The 22,658-nt window shown below is 23.7% G+C and overlaps 1 protein-coding gene across 1 annotated transcript; it reads right to left on the bottom strand.

The window, feature by feature from the left end:
* Positions 1-1,080: 1,080 nt before the first annotated feature.
* On the bottom strand, positions 1,081-4,601 carry LOC122502771 (transcription factor Sp9-like). The gene is made up of 2 exons (XM_043612973.1): positions 4,229-4,601; positions 1,081-2,967 (listed from the first exon to the last, which is right to left on the bottom strand). Exons 1-2 carry the CDS (start codon positions 4,241-4,243, stop codon positions 1,861-1,863), a joined length of 1,122 nt encoding a protein of 373 aa, XP_043468908.1. The 5' UTR covers positions 4,244-4,601; the 3' UTR covers positions 1,081-1,860.
* Positions 4,602-22,658: the final 18,057 nt, after the last annotated feature.

Genomic DNA, 22,658 nt, shown 5'->3' with positions numbered 1-22,658 from the left:
ATTTAAATCAATTTAAATTGTATTTAAATAAATAATTTTAGTAATTGAAGCAAATATCATTTAATTGATTCAAATAAAAATTATTTTATTCAAGTAGATATTTAATTGTTAATAGTCAAATAATCGGCTATTTGAATCGAATAAATTGTTTAGTGCAGGATATATATTGCAAAATTTTTTAAATATTGAAATTGAAAATAAATTATGTTCATTTGACCATTCAAAACTTTATAGGCGCTTATTATTGATGATTTTTGTTCAAATAAAATTTTTATTTCCACTCAAAAAAAAAAGTCTTTATGCCAAATATTTATACTTGAATCAAATTATTTTTAGTTAAATGAAATAAATTTTATTTAGACCAATAATTTCTGTTTTTTCGAAAGAAATAATATTTAATAATTTAAATAAAAATTATTTGATACAAATAAATATTTATTTTATAATAAACAAGTAATCGTTTATTTGAATCAAATAAATTTATTCTAATTTGTATATTTATTGATAGTATATAGTTAAAAATATTTTTAGCTTCAATTTTTTAATCAAATTTATAAACAAAAACTAATTAGTGTAATAAAGTATTAGCTTCAATTAATAGTAGTTTCAATCAATTTTACTGTATTGGAATTGTAATCATAAAGTTCCAAAAGGTCTATTATATTTTAAAATTAATATTATCTTTAAATAATCATAATAATTAAGTGATTAAATTTATAAAATTTTCCAATTTAGTTTTTTTTTTTAAATTGACAATTTCAAAATTTAAATTTTTGATTATTGTTTCGTTTTCGCAAAAAAGTTGTGTTTTATCAAACAATTAAAAAATTTCTATAATGTTTTTTTCATTTTTTTATTAAAAATAAATAAAATAACTAATTTAATGTAAATAATTAATTTTAATTTACTGAAAGTTTAATTTTGTCTTCTTTTTATAAAATAATAAAACTGTTTTCAATTAAAGAATAAAAATGTAAGGCCAATTAAATTGATAATTAAACAGGAATATACACAATAAAAAACGGAAATGATTTTTTCTTTTTTTTATTCACATATTTACAAGATTTTATTTACAGTTTAATTATTTACATAATTATTATGCTTGTAAAATATACAAAAAGTGTACATGCGCAGTACCATCTCTACTTTTCTCTATTTCCAAATAAAATATATTACAGTAAACATTTTAGAATACAGTCTTGTTTGGAATATTATTTATACATAAGCACAATGTTTATTTATTAATAATATTTTTAAAATTTGCAATATTCGTTATAATTAGATTGGTATTTGGATACGAAGAATATTGTACAGGTTTTTAATTTTTTTTTTTATAAAAATAGATTGTTTCTATTGTTTTAAAGTCATCGTTATGAAGATAAAAATCGAGTATAAAATCTAACGGGTAATAATTTAATGATTCGAATAACTTAAGTAGAATTCTGTACATATATATAGACATCTCCTGCATTTGACCTTAAATAATAATTCGAAGGAACTTATATATTAACAGCCTCGTTTTTTTACCTTGATGGAAAATATTTCATCAAGGTTTGGTAAAAAGACGGAAAAATCCTATATATATGATTTTTGTCATTTTCCGATAATTTTAGTATTGGAACAAAATTGTTCTTGCATTTAATCACAATGAGGTATGGCTCAATATTGCCATATTTTTAGTCACATGTCCCTAAAGTTTTTTTTATTTACACTGTGTCATTTATTACTATTTTTGAAAATATTCGAACAGAAGGAATGGTTAATTTGAACGTTGGAAACTTTAGGGGTATTCAGTCACAAAGATCAGTGGGGGGATGAGTAAAATTGATGAAATTAAAAATTTCCTAATAATTGAAAATTCTAAATAGCGAGGTAATTTAAATTCTCAATATACTGTGGCACTTGATGTGATACGGGATGCGTCACTGTTCTTCTTGTTTGAGGCACATTTTCCTGATTCTCATTGCTGATTTGCTTATTCTTTTTCGTTGTTGTTTTTGTCTGCTTCAAATGTGTTTTGATGTGTTTTGTTAAATGATCGCTGCGCATAAATCTCTTCTCACAAGTGGGACAGGTGAATCTCTTCTCGCCAGTGTGTATTCTCCTGTGTCGTTGGAGTTCATCAGTTCTCGTGAAACTCTTGCCGCAAAAGATGTATTCACAAATGTATGGTTTCTCGCCAGTGTGACCACGTAAATGGGCCTTGAGATGAGACGTCTTTCCGTAGAGTTTATCACAGCCCGGATAGAAGCACGTGTGTCCTCTCTTACCATCTGTTGCCAATTTGTATCCGGTCACCAATTGACAATTCGGACATTGGCATCTGCTGCTCTTTCGATTCGTTCCTTTTGGTTTTGGCTGGGATTTTTCGATCAGGATCTCATTGGATGATGTTGTCATTGTTGATATGTAGGTGTGATAGGCAGGAATGCGACTTGACGGCAAGTGGGATGGATTGAATGTGGAATTTGGTGCAAAATGTTGTTGAGTTGGATTGTAGGCGGTGTGATTTGAGGGGAAATATTGATGTGAAAATTGGGTTGAATTTGAGGGGAAATGAGTTGATTGGTTGAAATTTGCTGTTGGTGGTGTTGACAAGTGGTGGGATTGATTGTGAATTAAGTGAGAGGCACTTGGCGAATGTTGCTGTTGAATTGGTGAATATTGATTGGGACTTGGTTGAGAGTGATAAGAGTGTTGTGATATGAGCGATGGGCAGGGTGATGCTCCATTAGATGGCGATGGTGGTGGTTGATTCAGGTATGTCTGGGTGTTGTTGGGGGAGTTGTAGGCCGAGACCGGTATTCCGTACGATGCTGAGGTTGGCGGTGTTTGTTGGTTTTCTGGATACCAATATGGATTCATCAGATAGGGATTGTACTCCTGGCGGCGAACCGCTGCATTCTGGTACTCTCCGTGATGAGCAATCAACGGCGTGCCGTTTATTTGAAACATTTCTGGCCACATCTGTAAATAGACAATAGATAAAAATTAGATTTTTCGTCTTGTATTTATTTTTGTATTGATATTCATTAATGCAATTTGTAGCATACATCGAATTTATGCAGTTGTAGAAATTCATTGTGTAATGTATATAATAATTAACAGATTCTATTGATTTTAGTTTAGCAAATTTTGAATTGAACTGTATTAGAAACAAATATTAAAAACAAACATCTTGTTCTTGATTTGGAACAAGAAGTGTTTGGTTTAGCACAACAAAATTTTTGTTCAGAACATGTTCTTGATTTAGAACAACATGTTATTGGTTTGGAGCAACAAGTTCTTGGTCTAAATCAATAACTTCTTGGTCTAAAACAACAAGTTCTTAGTTTGGAACAAATTCTTGGTTTAGAGCAAAAAGTATTTGGTCTAGAACAACAAGTTCCTGATTTAGAACAACAAATTCTCGGTTTACAACAATTTCTTGGTCTAGATCAACAAGTTTTTGGTTTGGAACAATAAAAAGGTTTCAGAAAGAATTTTGTTTTTGAGCAACAAGTTCTTGGTTTTGAGTTAATGACAGCGCATGCTTGACAATTTTGCTAGCTAATGACTTTCGCATGATGGAGAGTGAAACAAAAGGGGCAGTGATTCTTGGTACTTGTCGCAAGACCTGTACATAATTAGAAGGACTAGCAAACAATAACAAAACCGTACATGTGGACCCCGTAGTAGGCGTCACTTAAATAATCCCTTGTCAAATTTTTCCAAACCAAAAATCGTCTGCGGAAATTATGCAATACGAATTTTTGATTCAGCCAAAAGAACCGAACCAAATTTATGAGTTTAGTTTAAGTATTTGCTAATTTCAAAAAAATATTTTATTTAAAGTGATGTTTTGAATGTTTCAGAAAGTGTATGCAACAAACAAGTGTGTTTGTTAAAATAAAACACATATACTTTTAGTATTTAATTGTTTTTACACAAATTTCGATTAACATGCTGTACGGTTTTTGCATTAAAAAAATCAAAGTTTTGTTGTAAATTTTTGTAAATCAATGTTTTGTTGTATCAAAAATTTTCTCTAACTCCAACTTATTCTTGAACAAAAATAGTATTTATGATCATAAATAGTATTAATACCGAAACAGATAATTTTATTTCCAGATTAATTTGCAAAGTCCCATTTGGGTACAAATACATTTATGCTCAAAAATTTCCATCAACTGTTTCAAAATACAAAAAAATAGAAAAACTCAAAATAATAATAGGTTTAGAAACCAACCTGTGGATGTTGCATAATGTAACTTCTTCACAATCAGGTACTCCCAAATGGAAATCACAATCAAAATTGCACTTGAACTTTTTTCGATGAATCTCAATGTCAATTGCACAAAATCACATAAATTTTTCTCGAAACACCGAATAGAGAAGAGAAATGTCTTATTAAATAAATTCAGTTAAAATTGCACAAAATCACAAAACTGAAATTTGTTTTTTTTCGAGACAGAGTAACAGAAAAAAACACAAAAAAAACTGATTGACCGGAGAACGTCTCAGGTGGACGAAGTTCCCTTCGGGCGTTCAGGAGATAATTGCTGGTTGGTGAGCGTGTCGCCTCGGGTTTAATAACTGAGTGGACAGCAAACCAGTGAAGAGGGAGGTTCATTGGATCCTGAAAGTGAGAGTGGGGGGGACACAGGACCACTGTAGTGTGTGCATCAGGTTTCGAACGCAGGAAACGCGCAGGCTCTCTCCCCACTTCACAAAACATAAATCAACCCCAAACCTCAAGATGTACTATGAGAGAGAAAGAGAGACTGTATGATATATCCCAAGGAGAGAGCCAAAAAAGGAACTCTGAACCTTTTGTGGCCGCCCTTGTGGCCCTTCCAATACTCTCTCACTATATAAAGATCTATGCCAGATTCCGAGGATTCCCATCTAAGATTTAGAATTCCACTTTTTTCTTCCCCCTTCCCCAAAAAATTGCCTTCGATTTTTCTTTTCCTTGGTAATAATCTGTTTCGTCTATCTGCTATTCTTGAAAATTCAATCCGATTTTCTTTTTATCCTGCTTTTTTTATATGGCGTTTCTAGTTTTATAATCCGATGTTGTAGTTGAGTCCGGAATTATTAGGATCAATGACATAAATATAATAATACAATAGAGAATAAATTTATTTTCTTTTTATGAAATGACTTGATTTTTATGATACGATTTTTATGATGCTCTTTTCTTATGATTTTCCTAGTAGAATTAATTTTTTTCACAGTTTTTCTAAGGATATCAAATTGAGACAAAAAACAAAATTGTATCAAAATTGTTTTAGCAGCTCTGCTATGCACCCAGAATAAAATTATTTGTCTCAGAGCTTACTGAATTAATTATTTCAAATAAAAATTTTGTTCCAAACAAATAAAATTTATTAGGTGCAAAATATTTTTGTGATCAATTTTACTTGATTCAATTAAATTTTTCGTCACAATTATTTTTGTCTAATAAATTTTGTATTTAAATTTGGTTCAAGTAGAACTTTTCTCTACAGATGTAGAAAAGATTTCAAATATATTCCATCGTGTGTGTGTGTTAAATTGATACGAATCTTAATTACACATGTTTAGTAGATTAATTAAATAATTATACAGGTGAAAAAAATCATTAATAATTAGATAATTATTATTATAAACGAGCGTAAACGTTATTGTGTTAAACACGAGGTATTATTATTTAATTAAAGTAATAAGATCGAAAGGATGTTAATGAAATTTGAAACATAAGTTGACTTATATTTACCTGAAAGAGAAAATTATAATGAGATAATCAAGATATTTAAATTACAATATTCACAGGACGAAACGGTTTATAATAATTAAGTCTCTAGTATGCTTTTAATTAATAGAGCTTCTAATTAGACGATAATTTTTAAATTTTAATCCATTCCCTGTAAATGACATTATACATATAATTATAAATATAATATAAAACTCATTGACACTGTTTCTTATTTCCCGGGCGTTCAAAAAGAAAAAAAAATCGCACATTTCTTAGCATGGGACACATACGAGTAATTTATTTTTAATTTAAATGCATTGTGTGCATAGAGGTGCCGTTAATGTATATCAAAGAAAATGAGCATCGTGTCTGTAGATCATTATAACAAAATTGAAGGACTGATAAATATCTGAGAATATGGTTCATTAAAAATCCATTAACTCCCGTATACATTTATATTAGATATGAAATCTAAATATCGTCTTATAGTTTATTTTCTTAATTAATTATAAAACCCGGTTGTTATTAGTATAAACCCTTAATATCGAATTACACGGAATCCTAGCATCTAATATGTTTTTAATTGAAGTTCGCAAATAAATCAGGAACTGTTTTAGAACATATTTCTCTTTATATAAATGAATTTAATAATGACCTGAATATGATTTTATTTTTTAGGGAATTAAAAATTTCGCAGTATGAAGTTAGTTGTTGTTTGCTTTTTTGTTTCCTATAACTTTTTAAATAATTTTTCTTTTTCCTTTTTTTTAATTTTAAAATTACATTTGAAAATAAAAGAATTCTTGCAAAGAATTTTATACAAAAATTTGAAGATAATTGAATTTCTTCTAAGAATTTTATCAAAAAGTTTCAGAATAATTAAATTTTATCGAAGAATTTTAGTCCTAATATTTTTTAAAATCCTATAATTCAATTCTTTTGATGAAATTCTTTGAATTTTTTTATAATAATGAAGTTTTATTAATAATTTTAATTGGGAATATTTAAAGTAATTAAATTTTATGAAAATTTTTGTTAAGTTTTTAAAATAATTGTGTTTTTTAAGAATTGAACCGAAACATTTAATAATTGAATTTTATTAAAATTTTCAAAAATTAAATTTTTCTGAGAATGTTATTACAATTTTCTAAAATAATTTAATTCATTGAAGGAATTTTATTAAAATACAGAAAATATAATTAAATTCTTTCATTAATTTTTTTTAATTTATTGAATTTAATCGATTTTGTAATTGTAATTCATAATATCATTATTAAAATTTTATTAAAATTTTTAATAGAAATTTAAACTTTTTCAAACAATTTTATTAGAGTTTTTGTAAATAATTAAATTTTTTCGAAGAATTTTTTAAAAGTTTTTTTAAAAATAGTACAGTTGTTTTTAATGATTTTAAGCGAAAATTCTGAAACTAATTGAATTGAACAAAGAATTTTTTTCAACTTTTTACTTGGATTTTTAATTAGAACTTAATTAATTGGATTCTTTTAAAACATTTTATTAAAACTTAAAAAAATTGAATTTTTGCAAAGAATTTTAGGCACTATTTATAAAAATAATTGAATTGTTTCGAATAATTAATTATTATTTTAGAAAATAATAAAATTCTTTTGTAAAGTTTTAAAGCGAATTAAGATAAAATTGAATTTTTTTGTGACATATTTTATTGAAAATAATGAATCTTTGCAAAAATTTTACTAACTAAAGTAATTGGATTTTTGCAAAGAATTTTACAATTTATAAAAATAAAAATAGGAATTGAATTATTTCGGAAAATTTATTATAATTTTAGAAAATAATTGAATTCTCTTGGAAATTTTTAAAGCGAATTAAAAAGAAATTAAATACTTTTGTGTTATTTTATTGAAAATAATGAATCTTTGCAAAGATTTTACTAATTAAAATAATTGAATTGATTCGAAGGATATTTTAAAATTTTTTTAAATAATTAAATTCTTTCAAAACATTTTATTAAAAAATTAATAAATTGAATTGCTTCGAAGGATTTATTAAAATTTTAGAAAGAATTCAATTTTTTTTCTGAATTCTTTATAAAATTTTTCAAAAGAATTCAATTATTTTCTAAACAATTTTACGAAAGAATTCAATTTTTTTTAAATTCAATTTAAAATACTTCTAAAGAATTCAATTTTTTTCTTAATTCGATATAAAATATTTCAAAAAAATTTAATTATTTTCTAAAATTTTAATAAATTCTTCGAAAAAATTCAATTATTTTTGTAAATAGTAAAATTCTTTACACAGTTCAATTATTTTCAAAAAAATATTTCACTAAAGAATTCAATTTTTTTCTTAATTTGTTATAAAATTTTTCAAAAGAATTCAATTATTTTCTAAAACTTGAAAGAAATTGTTTATAAAATTAAATTATTTTAAAAATTTTTAAAGAAACTTCATTATTTAAAAAAAAATTCAAAGAAATTCTTCAAAAAAAATTTAATTAGAATTATCCAAAGTTTTAACATAATATTCTTCACGAGAATTCAATTATTTTCCTAAATAAAAAAATTCTTCGACGGAATTTTATTACTATCAAATTATTTAATAAAATTCTTTTCAACAATTCGATGATTTTCAATACATTAATTTTAAAATTGGAAATATTTGAAAAGGCAAATTATTAAAAAAAAAGTTACGAAACAAAAGAGCAAACAACAACTAACTTCAAACTGCGAACAGATTACCTGAATATGCCTGAATACGACGATTATTAATATAGTTTATTATTATAATATTATAATTTATAATATTTATTTTTATTGTTATTTTTACTAAATCGTTGATCATAATAGTGAACCGAAGAAAAGTTTAAAAACTACAAACTTCGGTCAATAATATAGCATAAATGATGAAAGTGCCATTTTCATGAAGTTTAATTTCAAATCATAAATTAATCACCCATTTGGTTGGCATAAAGAGACGGAAATAGAATATGGAAATTTTCGTGAAGAAAAGAAAAGTAAAGCGATAAACGATCTCCACCTTCCAGATTATGTATAAACTTAAGAAAAGTTTAGTCAATTCAAAGAAAAAATTTGTCACACCTGGGGGACATAAGTAGTATTAGAGAATTTGACAAGTGTTCGAATTTCAAGAAGAAAGTCATCCCTCTCTCTCTCTCTCTCTCTTTTTTTTGCACTATAGCGCAAAAAGAAATCGAGTTTTCATCATTTTTGACCTGGGTGTATTTGCAATTTGTATCGGTCCAGCGCGTCTGAATGTCTCTTTGAAAAACGCGTGGCGAGAAAAGGCTGTAAGATTTTTGGTGGAGATATATATACATATATATATATATATATATGTATAACGAAGAACTAGAAACTTTTAACACGTGTTAAAGAAATAGAATTTTGGGAAATACACACTGCGACCTTAAAGTTCAGTACTGATGGTCAAGACCGAATATAACTAGCACCCGGACCTTGAAAAGATATATTTCATCCATCCATCCCTCTTCACAGCATCCACCGCAAGAAGCAAAGGCGAAGAGATCATTTATTTCTTCGGTATCTCTTTGTTTCTATGCTTACCGGTGACGAGACTTAAGAGATGGACTTCTTCTTCTTCTTATTTTTCTTCTTCTTCTTCGTCTTCTGCTTTCTGTGTATATAACTGCAAAAGAACCGCGGTCCAACAGATCTTCATAACTGATAAACTGTGCGCCCGTTTTTAACGAGCTAACTATTCCGTGTACCACCATTTTTCCACTGTCTCAAAGAATATCGTTTCCACAAATCGATTCCTTCAATTTCACCTGGAAATTTTATATTTATGATGAGTTCTTTTCTTTTTTAATTTGACGCAATGGTATGAAGTTCAGAAGGTTTATCCTAATAATCTTTTATAATCAACCATTTTAGAAGAAAAGGAAATTATTCTTTCTTCGATTTGTGCCATACTGCGCACACTTTGTATTTAAATTAACTAATTACTCAATTTAAATTAATTTAATGCAGATTAAAATTATTAAAAATCCCTTAGAATTTGAAGAGAAAATGTAGGCTTCCGAATATGGTTATAGTAGCAAAGTTTTCGAATTTAATATTAGGATCGGTATTCAAATTCATGAATGCCAAAATTATTTTTGAAAAAATTTAAATATTTAAGTTTAGCAATTATTGTTTTATATAAAAAAAATAATTAATAATAATAATAATTAATAATTAATTAATTAATAATAATTAATACTTTTAACTAATTTCCAAAGCAAAAAGTCTTCAAAGATTGTACCGAAAAATTTAGTTATTTTGAACTATATAATCCAGGGGAAATCAGGGAATTCAGGGAAAGTAGAATTGGTCAGCGAAATCAGGGAAAAGTTAAAGATTTTTATTAAAAGTTTTGAAAAAAATTAAATATTTAGAATTTATAAAAAAATTCTGAATTTTTGTGTTTTTTTGTTTGCCTCATAAACTATGAAATTAGTTTCATAGAAATAATTCAATTAAATGAATTAGTTTCAAGAATTCTAAAAAAAAACCTTGAATTTTATCTATTTATCTGACAATAATTTATTTTAAAAATAACTTAATTCTTTAAGAACTATTATAAAATAATTGCTTATAAATTATTTAATGGAGTATTTTTATGAAAAACTTCAATTTTGTTGAAATTAGTTCGAATTTAAAAATTTTTAACGCAATTCTTTGAAAGAATTCAACTATCTTATAATAAATATTAAAATATTCATCTCAGAAATTCAATTATATTCCGCAATTTTTATAAAATTCATTGTAAAGTTCAATTACTTTCATAAATAACAATATTTTTCACAAGAATTCAATTATTTTCAAAATTAAAAGGATTCTTAGCCAAAATTCAATTACATTCAGGAATTTTTATAAAATTCGTTGTAAAATTCAATTATTTTTAAAATTAATAAAGTCTTCACAAGAGTTGAATTATTTTCAAAACTAAAAAAATTCTTTCCCAAAATTCAATTATATTCAGGAGTTTTTATAAAATTCGTTGTAAAATTCAATTATTTTTAAAATTAATAAATTCTTCACAAGAATTCAATTATTTTCATAAATAACAATATTCATCATAAGAATTCAATTATTTTCAAAATTAATAAAATTCTTCGACAAAATTCAATTATATTCAAAATTTTTTATAAAATTCATTGTGAAATTGAATTATTTTTAAAATTAATAAAGTCTTCGTAGATATTCAATTATTTTTAAAAGTAATAAAATTTATGGTAAAATTTTAATTATTTTCAAAAATTTTTCTTAATTTAATGATTTTCAATATTCTAGGTACTATTTAAATAAAATTTCCCAAATAATTCAATTATTTAATAATTTTTGACAATACTCTACAGTCTATACAAACATTCAATTATTTTCAAAAACAAATAAAAATTCCACAGAAATTTAATTATTAAAAATAGAATTTGCATAAATTTTTTCGAAAAAAATCATTTGTTTGAAACTTTTTTTATAAAATTCTTCGCAATAATTCAATTATTTTCATAAATGATAAAACTCATTGTAGAATTTCAATTATTTTTAATACAATTTAAAATTATTTTTTTGAAGATTGCAATTTTACAAATATTTTAATTTAATTCATATTGAAATGTTTCTATTACTTTTAAAAATTTTGAGTAGATTTTTCGCAAAAATTCAGTTATTTGTTTTATAATTTGCATCCATTTTTTTTTAATGAAATTAATTATCAAAAAAAAAAAATTGTAATAAAATTTCTCCCAAAGAAATTAAGTATTTTGAAAAATTTTGTTAAAATTTCTGTATAAGAAATTCATTTAATTTTAATATACAATTGTAATTATTTTCAAAGGGTTTAATAACAAATTCTTCAAGTAATTCAATTATTTACAAAAAATGGTAATAAAATTCTTCGCATGATTTCAATTGTTTTTAATAAAATTTTTAATGAATTCCTCGAAGATTGCAAGTATTGTTAAAAATTTCAATTTAATTCTTTGAAACGATTCAATTATTATTAAAAATTTCGAGTAAATTTTTCTTAAAAAATTCAATTATTTTCACGCAAATAATAAAATTTTTCGACAGAATTCAATGATTTTCAACATTTTTAATAAAAATTTCTTCAAAAAAATTTAGTTATTTTAAAAAATGTCAGTAAAATTCTTCGCAATAATTCAATTATTTTTATAAATTTTAATAAAACTTATTTGCATAATTTCAATTATTTTTAATATAATTTTAATCAAATTCCTCGAAAAATGTAATTATTCTTAAAAATTTTATTAAAATTCGTCGAATAAAGAATTCAATTATTTAAAAATTTGTTTATAACATTGTGTGTAAGAATTGAATTTTAAATAACATTCAATTATTCAATATATTATCTATGTTTGTATTTAAATTTAAATTTAAATTTTTTCAAAAAGCTTAATCGAAATTTTTTAAAATTATTTCAAGTTTTTATTTTCTAATGTATGTTTAATTGACGAATTTTCGAATAATTGAAATTTGACATTAAATTTAATTGTAAACAAATGGATTTAGAAACTCTCAAAGAACTTTTTCAAAAATTATTAAAAAAAAAAAAAAAATTAGAAAATAATAATTCAATTGAAATGATAAAAATAATTTTGAATAAGTTACAGTAACAATAATCTTATTATATATAAACATATTATAAAGTAATGATTTTATTACTCTGGAACTTTTAATCATTATAAAACATGAAGAAAATTTCTTTTTGTTTAAAATAATATTTCTTCTAAGTTGTTGAATTTAAAAATTTTGAAAGGTTCGAATTTGAAATTTTTGAAAATCTTAATTCCTGTGAAAAAAAATTCAATGATTAAATATTTATTTAAAAGAGAAGTTATTGATGTTCTCGAATAATTTTACAATTGAAGAAATTCATAAATGAATCCAGTAGAACATTTTTTATCTAATAATTTTTAGAGTGAATCAGTAGAATATTCTTTAGGCTCAGGAAAAAAGTCAAAATTTTCTTTCAAAATCAGGGAAAAACAAATTAAAATTTTTTGTGACAACCCTGAGAGCTGATAATTAGACAATAATTACGCTATAATTGAAAAATAACAGAAAAAAAGTGGGAGTAGTGTTTACGTATATGAATCAATTTGCCCCACGCCCTTTGCATTAAGCTGCTTATTATAGGGACAATACTGGCACAAGCACGGCAAATGTAAAGGGGTTTTTCTTAAGGGCGGGGGCACGTTCATCCTTAAAATCTCCTCTCCCCTATATCCAATGTAATATTTCCATTTAACATCAGTATATATTCGTCCCGCAACAAAATAACTGACAGTGTCAAGATGCAAAGAGATTTACAACACTTCTGTTGTTCAATTTTCAAAACTTGAAATTTTAAGAGAAAACACATGTTCAACAGAAGTTTTTCGAGTGAGAAAAAAAAAGGCACAAGCCATAAGGTCATTGTTTCCAATGAATTGACCTTTAACAAGAGTCTTATGGCTGACTTCCTCCCAAGAGACGAACCGCGCGTCCACTAAGTAGTTTAAAAAATCCTATGATCGATGATTTTACGATGAGATTTTTTTTTTCTCTCTTCACATCCCCCGTCGATTTATTTTTGTGACACGCATATTGAAAATCCTTTTTTCGTTTATAGAAGTTAAGTAGAAATATCGATTTTATTTTACGTTCATTTCATACGTATTTAATTTACAAACTTGAAAAATTATTATTTATTATCTTTTTGATTTTTATAATGCAATCATAATTTTTGAAATTTGAGAAGAAAATTAAATTTCTTTCATTTGAACCCTTTAAAAATTTAGGAACTTTTATACAGAGACGTATAATACCTATAGACGAGAAAAATGTTTATTTATAAACCATAAAGTATTTTCTATGGGACTGTATAAAAATTCTCATAGTTTCTATAAAAAAAAATAGTGTGAGACAGATTTTCTAGGTCCATTGAACAGATACAAAGATCTCATCTTTTTTCCTCTTTTATATATAGAAATTTGTCCTATATATAATAATCGAAAAATATATCGCATACACCTGATATAGTCTCAAGTTCCCGGGGATGAAGGACATTCTCTTTATGTGCGCACTGCATGCAGGTGGTAAATCCTCGATTCAAAAAAAAAAAAAAAAAAAAAGCATTTCGTCAAGAAACGAACGGATGATATTAATATTATAACCATAATTCGAAAATATTTCTCTTGAAAAAAGGAAAAAAAAGAAAGAAAGAAAAAATAGAAAAAAAAAACTATAAAAGTCGATATTACTGCATATCTATATCTATATAACTGCGCGATACAAAATTATGATCGTGTTTCTGGAATTGACTCCTAAAAATGTGACACGCTTATTCTTAATATTTATCTGTATAGGACCGAAACTATAGTGTTTTAAATGGGAGAAAAAAATAAGGAATGATCGAAAAAAGAATATTCAAATCGATCTTTTTATTTCTTCTTATAATCACAATCGTATCTATTTATCACATTCTTGTGGTTTAAATGAATGTTATGAATTTTCAAAATGTGGAATTTAATTACGAAGCACCAGATGGTCAGATGCTTCTAATTTTCGAAGAAGAAATTTTCTAAATGTGATGATATGAGATCTTTAAATTTTCAGATGAACTGTCTTCTTTCGCATCTGCTTAGTCATTATCAAATGATTATAATTTTCTCTTTTTATTAACTCTACACTGAAACAAATAAAATTTGCTGTTAATGTACTTTTTATTTTTTAACACAAAAAAAAATTTGTTCAAAATTAACTTATTTGTTTTTTATAATAACCGATAAAATTAACTTAATAACTAAATAAATGTTCAATTAAAATATTTTTCTTTCTTATATTTAGGTATTTTATTTATTTCAAAAATTGAAGAAAATTCTTATCAGAAAGTTCTAAAAAATTCTAATTATTTAAATAGTACAAAAATAAATAGGTAATTGCATGAATAATTAATTATTTTTTCTTAAAATTGAATTCTTGTAAAGAATTTTATCTAAAATTTTAATAAACAATTCAATTCTTTCGAAGAAATTTAGTAAACATTTTTTAAATAATTACAATTTTGGAGGAATTTATTTCAAATTATTTTTAAAATAATTGAAGTTCTGCGAAGAATTGTACCTATTATTTATGAAAATATTTGAATACTTGCAAAAAAAATTTTTTAAATAACTGAATTACTTGAAGAATTATTTGTTAATAAAAACTTTGAAAATAATTACAATAATATTAAAAATAGATAAATTTATTATAAAGAAATTTAATCAAAATTATTAAAAATAATTGATTTCTATCGGAGAACTTTTATCAAAATTCTTTTGGAGTATTAATTTCTTTAATTTTTTAATAAATTATACTGAATTAAGAAAAGTTTTTGAAAATAATTGAAATTTATTAAACTTCCTGAAAATAATAGAATTTTGCAAAAGAATTTTGCTATTCATTTATAAAAAGATAATTGAAATGTTGACAACAATTTTTTTTAGATTTTTTGAAAATAATTGAATTTCTGCGAAGAATTTTATTAAATTTTGAAAATAATTGGATTTTGGTGTTGAATGTTATTATTTATGAAAATAATTGAATTTTACAATGAATTTTATAAAAATTCTTGAATATACTTGAATTTCTGCGAAGAATTTTATTAAATTTTGAAAATAATTGGATTTTTGTGTTGAATGTTATTATTTATGAAAATAATTGAATTTTACAATGAATTTTATAAAAATTCCTGAAAATAATTCAATTTCTGGGAAGATTTTTTTTAATTTTGAAACTAATTGAATTCTTGTGATGAATATTGTTATTTGAAAAAATAACAATAATGAAAATAATTGAATTTTACAATGAATTTTATAAAAATTCCTGAAAATAATTCAATTTCTGGGAAGATTTTTTTTAATTTTGAAACTAATTGAATTCTTGTGATGAATATTGAATTGAAATTAAAATTTTTCAAAAAAATACTACTTCATTTTAAAGTTTTTTTTAGAATTCATATGGTAATTTCATAGTTTATGAGACAAACAAAAAGACATAAAAATTTAGAATTTTTTATTAAAATTGTTTTTTAAATAATTGAATTTCTGTAAAAATTTTATTCTATAGGTATGAAAAGAATTGAATTTTTCGAAAGGATTTCATTAATTTTTTTAAATAATTGAATTCTTTTGTGAAATCTTAATAAAATAATAGATAATTGAAAGTAATTGAATTCTTGCTAAAAACTTGAAACTTTTGAAAATAATTGAATTTTTTCAAAGAATTTCATTAATTTTTTTAAATAATGGAATTCTTTTGTGAAATCTTAATAAAATAATAGATAATTGAAAGTAATTGAATTCTTGCTAAAAACTTGAAACTTTTGAAAATAATTGAATTTTTTCAAAGAATTTCATTAATTTTTTTAAATAATGGAATTCTTTTGTGAAATTTTAATAAAATAATAGATAATTGAAAGTAATTGAATAATTCTTGCTAAAAACTTGAAACTTTTGATAATAATTGAATTTTTTTGTGAAATCTTAATAAAATAATAGATAATTGAAAGTAATTGAATTCTTGCTAAAAACTTGAAACTTTTGAAAATAATTGAATTTTTTCAAAGAATTTCATTAATTTTTTTAAATAATGGAATTCTTTTGTGAAATCTTAATAAAATAATAGATAATTGAAAGTAATTGAATTCTTGCTAAAAACTTGAAACTTTTGAAAATAATTGAATTTTTTCAAAGAATTTCATTAATTTTTTTAAATAATGGAATTCTTTTGTGAAATTTTAATAAAATAATAGATAATTGAAAGTAATTGAATAATTCTTGCTAAAAACTTGAAACTTTTGAAAATAATTGAATTTTTTCAAAGAATTTCATTAATTTTTTTAAATAATTGAATTCTTTTGTGAAATCTTAATAAAATAATAGATAATTGAAAGTAATTGAATAATTCTTGCTAAAAACTTGAAACTTTTGAAAATAATTGAATTTTTTCAAAGAATTTCATTAATTTTTTTTAAATAATTGAATTCTTTTGTGAAATCTTAATAAAATAGTAGATAATTGAAAGTAATTGAATTCTTGCTAAAAACTTGAAACTTTTGAACATAATTGAATTTTTTCAAAGAATTTCATTAATTTGTTTAAATAATTGAATTCTTTTGTGAAATCTTAATAAAATAATAGATAATTGAAAGTAATTGAATGCTTGCTAAAAACTTCAAACTTTTAAAAATAATTGAATTTGATTATTTAAGTTTAAATTATTACTCACTCGGAGCAATTAGATTTTTTATTTATTTCAAGTAAAATTTTTATTTGGTTTAAAAGTTTAAATACATTTTGTTTTATTCCTAATTTTTTGTTATTATTCAAAACTGTTTAAATTTTGTTAAAATAAAAATTTTATTTGTGTTAAATAAAATTTGTATTGAAAACAAATAAATAATTTAGTAGGCTCTGAGGCAAATATACTTTTTTATATTTATAACTTAAATAAACTACATTTAGTTTAAATAAAATTTTTCTCTATAGGTGAACTAACAGGTTCGTTTTGGTTACTATTCCTAATTGTTTAAATTTTGTTTTAATAATTTATTTTTAACTAATTAATGTTATCAAAAGTTTCTAACTCGAATATTATTTGTTAAATAATTTACAAAACATAAAAAATAAATAGAAAATTAAAAAAAAATTTAATTGAAATAATTTAAGATTTTTGAAATAAAAATTTCTTTTTTGTTTTAATAGAAACAATTTTTGCGTCGAATAATATTTGTAAAAACAAAATAAAATTTGTTTAGTAGGATCTGAGACAAACTTTTGTTTAAATCAAATTATATATTTGGTCTTATTTTAATTTTTCTTTGAGTCTTTGGGAATTTTTTTGAATTAAAAATTAAATATTTTTATTTATAAATATTGTACCTTTTCCAATTTGGAAAATTAATAATAATAACGCGTTTGGTCTAAACATTTGAATTTTTTTCAGAAATGAATTTTTTGAATTAAAAATTAAATTTTTTCATTTACAAATATTGTACCTTTTCCAATTTGGAAAATTAATAATAATAACGCGTTTGGTCTAAACTTTTAAATTTTTTTCAAAAATGAATTTTTTTGAATTAAAAATTAAATTTTTTCATTTACAAATATTGTACCTTTTCCAATTTGGAAAATTAATAATAATAACGCGTTTAGTCTAAACATTTGAATTTTTTTCAGAAATGAATTTTTTGAATTAAAAATTAAATTTTTTCATTTACAAATATTGTACCTTTTCCAATTTGGAAAATTAATAATAATAACGCGTTTAGTCTAAACATTTGAATTTTTTTCAAAAATGAATTTTTTTGAATTAAAAATTAAATTTTTTCATTTACAAATATTGTACCTTTTCCAATTTGGAAAATTAATAATAATAACGCGTTTAGTCTAAACATTTGAATTTTTTTCAGAAATGAATTTTTTGAATTAAAAATTAAATTTTTTCATTTACAAATATTGTACCTTTTCCAATTTGGAAAATTAATAATAACAACGCGTTTGGTCTAAACTTTTGCTCGATTCATGAATGAATTTTTGGCAGAGGCCATAAATCCATAAGGTTTTCAGGGACCAAATGGCAATAGCATTTGTACATACAATGAGAAAACCGACGGGGACTTTTGGTTATGGAGTGCGTACAAAAAGTAGCAGTTTCCAGAAGCTGTAAAGCGATCATTGATGATGCAGGGGGCACAGCCAAGAGTGACGACGTTTTCGCGCTACCGAGATACAAAACCCATTATTATAAATGGTGACAATACGTCGGCGATCAGTGCATTGGGCAAAAAGTCAAAAGCCTTTTAAGCGACGATCTTACAAAATATATTCAATGGACCGCTGAGAATACGATGATGGAAGGGGAAAAACGGCACTTTGCGTAAAGTTTAAATTCATGGCCTACAATATTATAATGTATGTTCGAAATTAGGAGAGTGACAAAACCGTTTAAGGCTAGATCGATTGTCACTAACAGGTTCACTCGTTCTTTTTTTATTTTCCTTCTTTTTTTTCTTCCTTTCTCGACAGGAAGCTCTATTTTTCGGCATCGGAAACATCAATGACTTGTAGAAATATTGAAACGTACTGGGAAAGTATTTTATTTAAAAAAAAAAGGTTTTGTCCCAACATCGTAAAAGTCAGGATCTAAAATGTTCTTGACAGTATTTAGATGTTTCGAGAGTGCGGACGTTTTAAGAACACTGCTTTATAGCAAAAAAAAGTCGATTTTGTTTGTTTGTTTGTTTTTTTTGCCTATAGTTTTTTTTTACGTTTTTCTTTGCCATTTGAATTGTATTTTCTAATTTCTTTACAGCGTATTTATGACCCTAAAGTTCTGAACGTTCAAATGTACTAAATATGTTTATTTCTTCTTCCAAATAAATTTTTATTACCTACAATAATTTTGTATCACAATCACAAAATTAATCATACAAAGTTTCTAAATCAAAAAAGGTTTTTACATTTTTTTTCAGTAAGACAGTAATTTATAAAAATACTTTTTGGTAAAAAAAAGCTTCATTTATTTAAACGTTCGAAACTGTAAAAAATTTTAATGAAAAAAATACGTTTTAATAACAAAAAATCAATGTTTCTTTCTTGCGTATACGCAAGAAAGAAACATTAATTTTTTGTTATTATTTATTTTTGTTGCTAAACAGAAAATTAAAAATTAGAATCAAAAGAATTGAACTTAAATATAACGATGCTTGAAAACATTTGCTATTTTACCTCCGACTAATTTGGACTTATATTTATTCAGATTGTACTATGGAGGAAATTTGTTTCCCACTATCGAATACCCATTGACAGTTTGTAAGAAATAAGACAACTTGTAGGCGGAAACCAACTAATCATATGATAATGCCGGAAGTTGATTATCGACCAAACGTAAAAATTTTATCAATTCCCAGAATGACAAAAATAGAAACCAATTCTGAATTCGAGACAAATGTTTTTGCAGAAAATTGCAAAAAAAAAGTTACAGGCTTCGTACTCGATAATTAATTTTAAAAAAAGCTTTAAGATTGAAAAAAGTTTAGTAAAAAGTATCAACAGAAAAATTAAATTTGACGCCTAAAAAATTAAATTTAGTCGATTCACAAAAATTTGATTCTGTATTTCCCTTTACTTTTCCTTAATTTCTATAAAAAATATTCACTTTTTTTCTTATCTAACTTCAGTTCTAAATTTTTCTAAAACTCAATTATATTTTCCAAATATATTTGGTTTGAATTTTTAAAGAATACGATTATGTAATTTTTTAAAGTATAAAAAATAAAATTCTTTAAAATATTAAATTTATTTCAATAAAATTTTATAAAATTTCCAATTAATTGGAAATTTAATTTAATCTTTTTAAATTATTTACGGGAATTTGCCAATTTTCAACAAAATTGTTTTAAATGATTAATTTCTTAAAAAAAAACTTATGAAAATTGTATTTTAAACAATTGAATTTCCGTAAAAATTGTATTATTTAGATATGAAAGTAATTAATTTTTCGAAAGGATTTAATTAATTTTTTTGTAAATAATTGAATTCTTTTGTGAAATCTTAATAAAATAGTAGATAATTGAAAGTATGAATTCTTGCGAAAAACTTGACAGTTCTAAAAATAATTGAATTTTTTTAAAGAATTTATTAAATTTTTTTTTAAATAATTTAATTCTTTTGTGAAATCTTAATAAAATAGTAGATAATTGAAAGTATGAATTCTTGCCAAAAACTTGAAACTTTTGAAAATAATTGAATTTTTTCAAAGAATTTCATTAATTTTTTTAAATAATTGAATTCTTTTGTGAAGTCTTAATAAAATAGTAGATAATTGAAAGTAATTGAATTCTTGCTAAAAACTTGAAACTTTTGAAAATAATTGAATTTTTCCATAGGATTCTATTAATATTTTTTTAATCGTTTCTAAGAATTTTATTATATAATTTTTGGAATTAATGTAAACTGCATACAAGCTTAGTTTTTAATGAATTAAATAAAAATAATATTGTATGCGGTTCAAATTAATTTTATTTTTTTATTATAATTTTTCTTTTTTATTCGTATGCAGTTCAAGGGTATAAAGTTTAAATTTGGACGGATTTCAAATTAAATTTCATCATTTTAATTCATACAATAAAATTATTTAAAAAAAAAAAAAAAATCAACTATATTCAAAATTTGAAAAAAATTCTCGTAAAAATCCCAATTATCTTTATAAATAACAAAATTCTTCTCCAAAGTTCAATTATTTTCATAAATGTCAAAAAAAGTCTTGTCCTAATTTCAATTATTTTTAAAATTTTTTCTAATTTCAATGATTTTCAATATCTAAGATTTTAATAAAATTTCCCAAAACGAATTAAATTATATTTAAAAAAAATTTTAATAAAATTGTATGTAAACATTTAATTATTTTCATAAATAATAAATCTTTTTTAAGGAATTCAATTATTATTTTCATGAAAAATAGTTTAAAATTCTAGTAAATAATGATTGAATTAAAATGATGAAAATAATTTTGATGAAGTTACAGTAACAATATTCTCATAATATAAAATAATGATTTCATCTCTCGGTCATCTTTAAATACTAAAAAAAAAAGAAATCGATCAAAATCGATTTTGATTCGTTTTTTTGTCTCAATTTAATATTAGTAGTAGTTTAACGATATTGAGCTTAACTGATTCAATTTTTTATTAAAATTTGTAATTTTATAATTATATGCAGTTTTCACGACAGTTTTACATTTTGATTCGTTTTTTTTGTCTCAAGTTGATATTGTAAAAAACTTTGAGTAGTTTAACAATATTCAGTTAAACTGATTTAATGTTTTTTATTAAAATTTTGTAATTTTACAATCATGTGCAGTTTTACGGTATGCAATTTAAATTTGTATAGTTTTTATGATGAAACTTAATGGGTAAAAAATTGTGTCAACTACACACCTATATTCTCCTCAATACACAAGTAATAGTAATATGTATTTTCACTGGAACGAAATCCTGCTAATCTCCCGACGATGATCTCAAATTTTCTACAATATATAAAAAGATCTTAAATACCCTTCTTCCCTTACAAAAATGACCTGCACATTACATCACGTGGGGGTGTAAGGTGCATTCTCTCTTCTTATATATTGAGAAGAAGAGCGTGTGAAAACTGCAAAATCCCGCTCCATTAGTTCCGGGAGACTATCGTTTTATTGTTATATAAAAGATCTATATATATACGTATATATATATATATTGTCAAGTCTCCTCTCCTCTCGCTTTTTCGTTCCGCTTTTTAAAAATTTTCAGAACTTGTACAAATTCCCCCTCGCATCGTGACTTGCTTCTCCCCCCTCCATTTCTTTTTTTTTCTAAATAGAAGACACTTTCTTTTGTGCGAACACTTATAGTCTTATTTTTCAAAGGAGTCCACCTGTGATCGTTTACATTTACAAGTGGAGGACACCCGTTTTGTGAATGTAAAGAAATTTTCTTTTTTTGCAATAATTTTCGTGTCTTTCAAATCGTGAACGTTCATTATAATAATTAAATAGATTCAGATCAACTTTTGTAACAAAAGTTGATCTGAAATTTTTTACTCAAAAAGTAAAAAAAGTTTTGTACTTAATATAAATAATAATTAAGTTCCTCTTTGAAAAATTTGACTTAAATAAAAAATTTAAAAATAAAATTAATTGTTTAAATTAAAATAAAAGAACGTGTTAAATGTACTTTATAGTGTCAACTGTACCCCCACTATTTGTAAATGTAACTATGAGTGTTTTCTCCGCATAATAATACATACACCATATGAGAATAATAATCTTATTTGTCTCTATAGGAAACATATCTCTAAACAAACACGTGATTATTTTTCTAATCATCTTATGTACAAAATAAA

The sequence above is a fragment of the Leptopilina heterotoma genome, unplaced genomic scaffold (assembly GCF_015476425.1).
Source record: "Leptopilina heterotoma isolate Lh14 unplaced genomic scaffold, ASM1547642v1 Lhet_237, whole genome shotgun sequence".
In the NCBI taxonomy this organism is placed as follows: domain Eukaryota; kingdom Metazoa; phylum Arthropoda; class Insecta; order Hymenoptera; family Figitidae; genus Leptopilina; species Leptopilina heterotoma.
The sequence above is the reverse complement of the archived record's forward strand: the minus strand, read 5'-3'. Positions and strand labels throughout refer to the sequence as shown.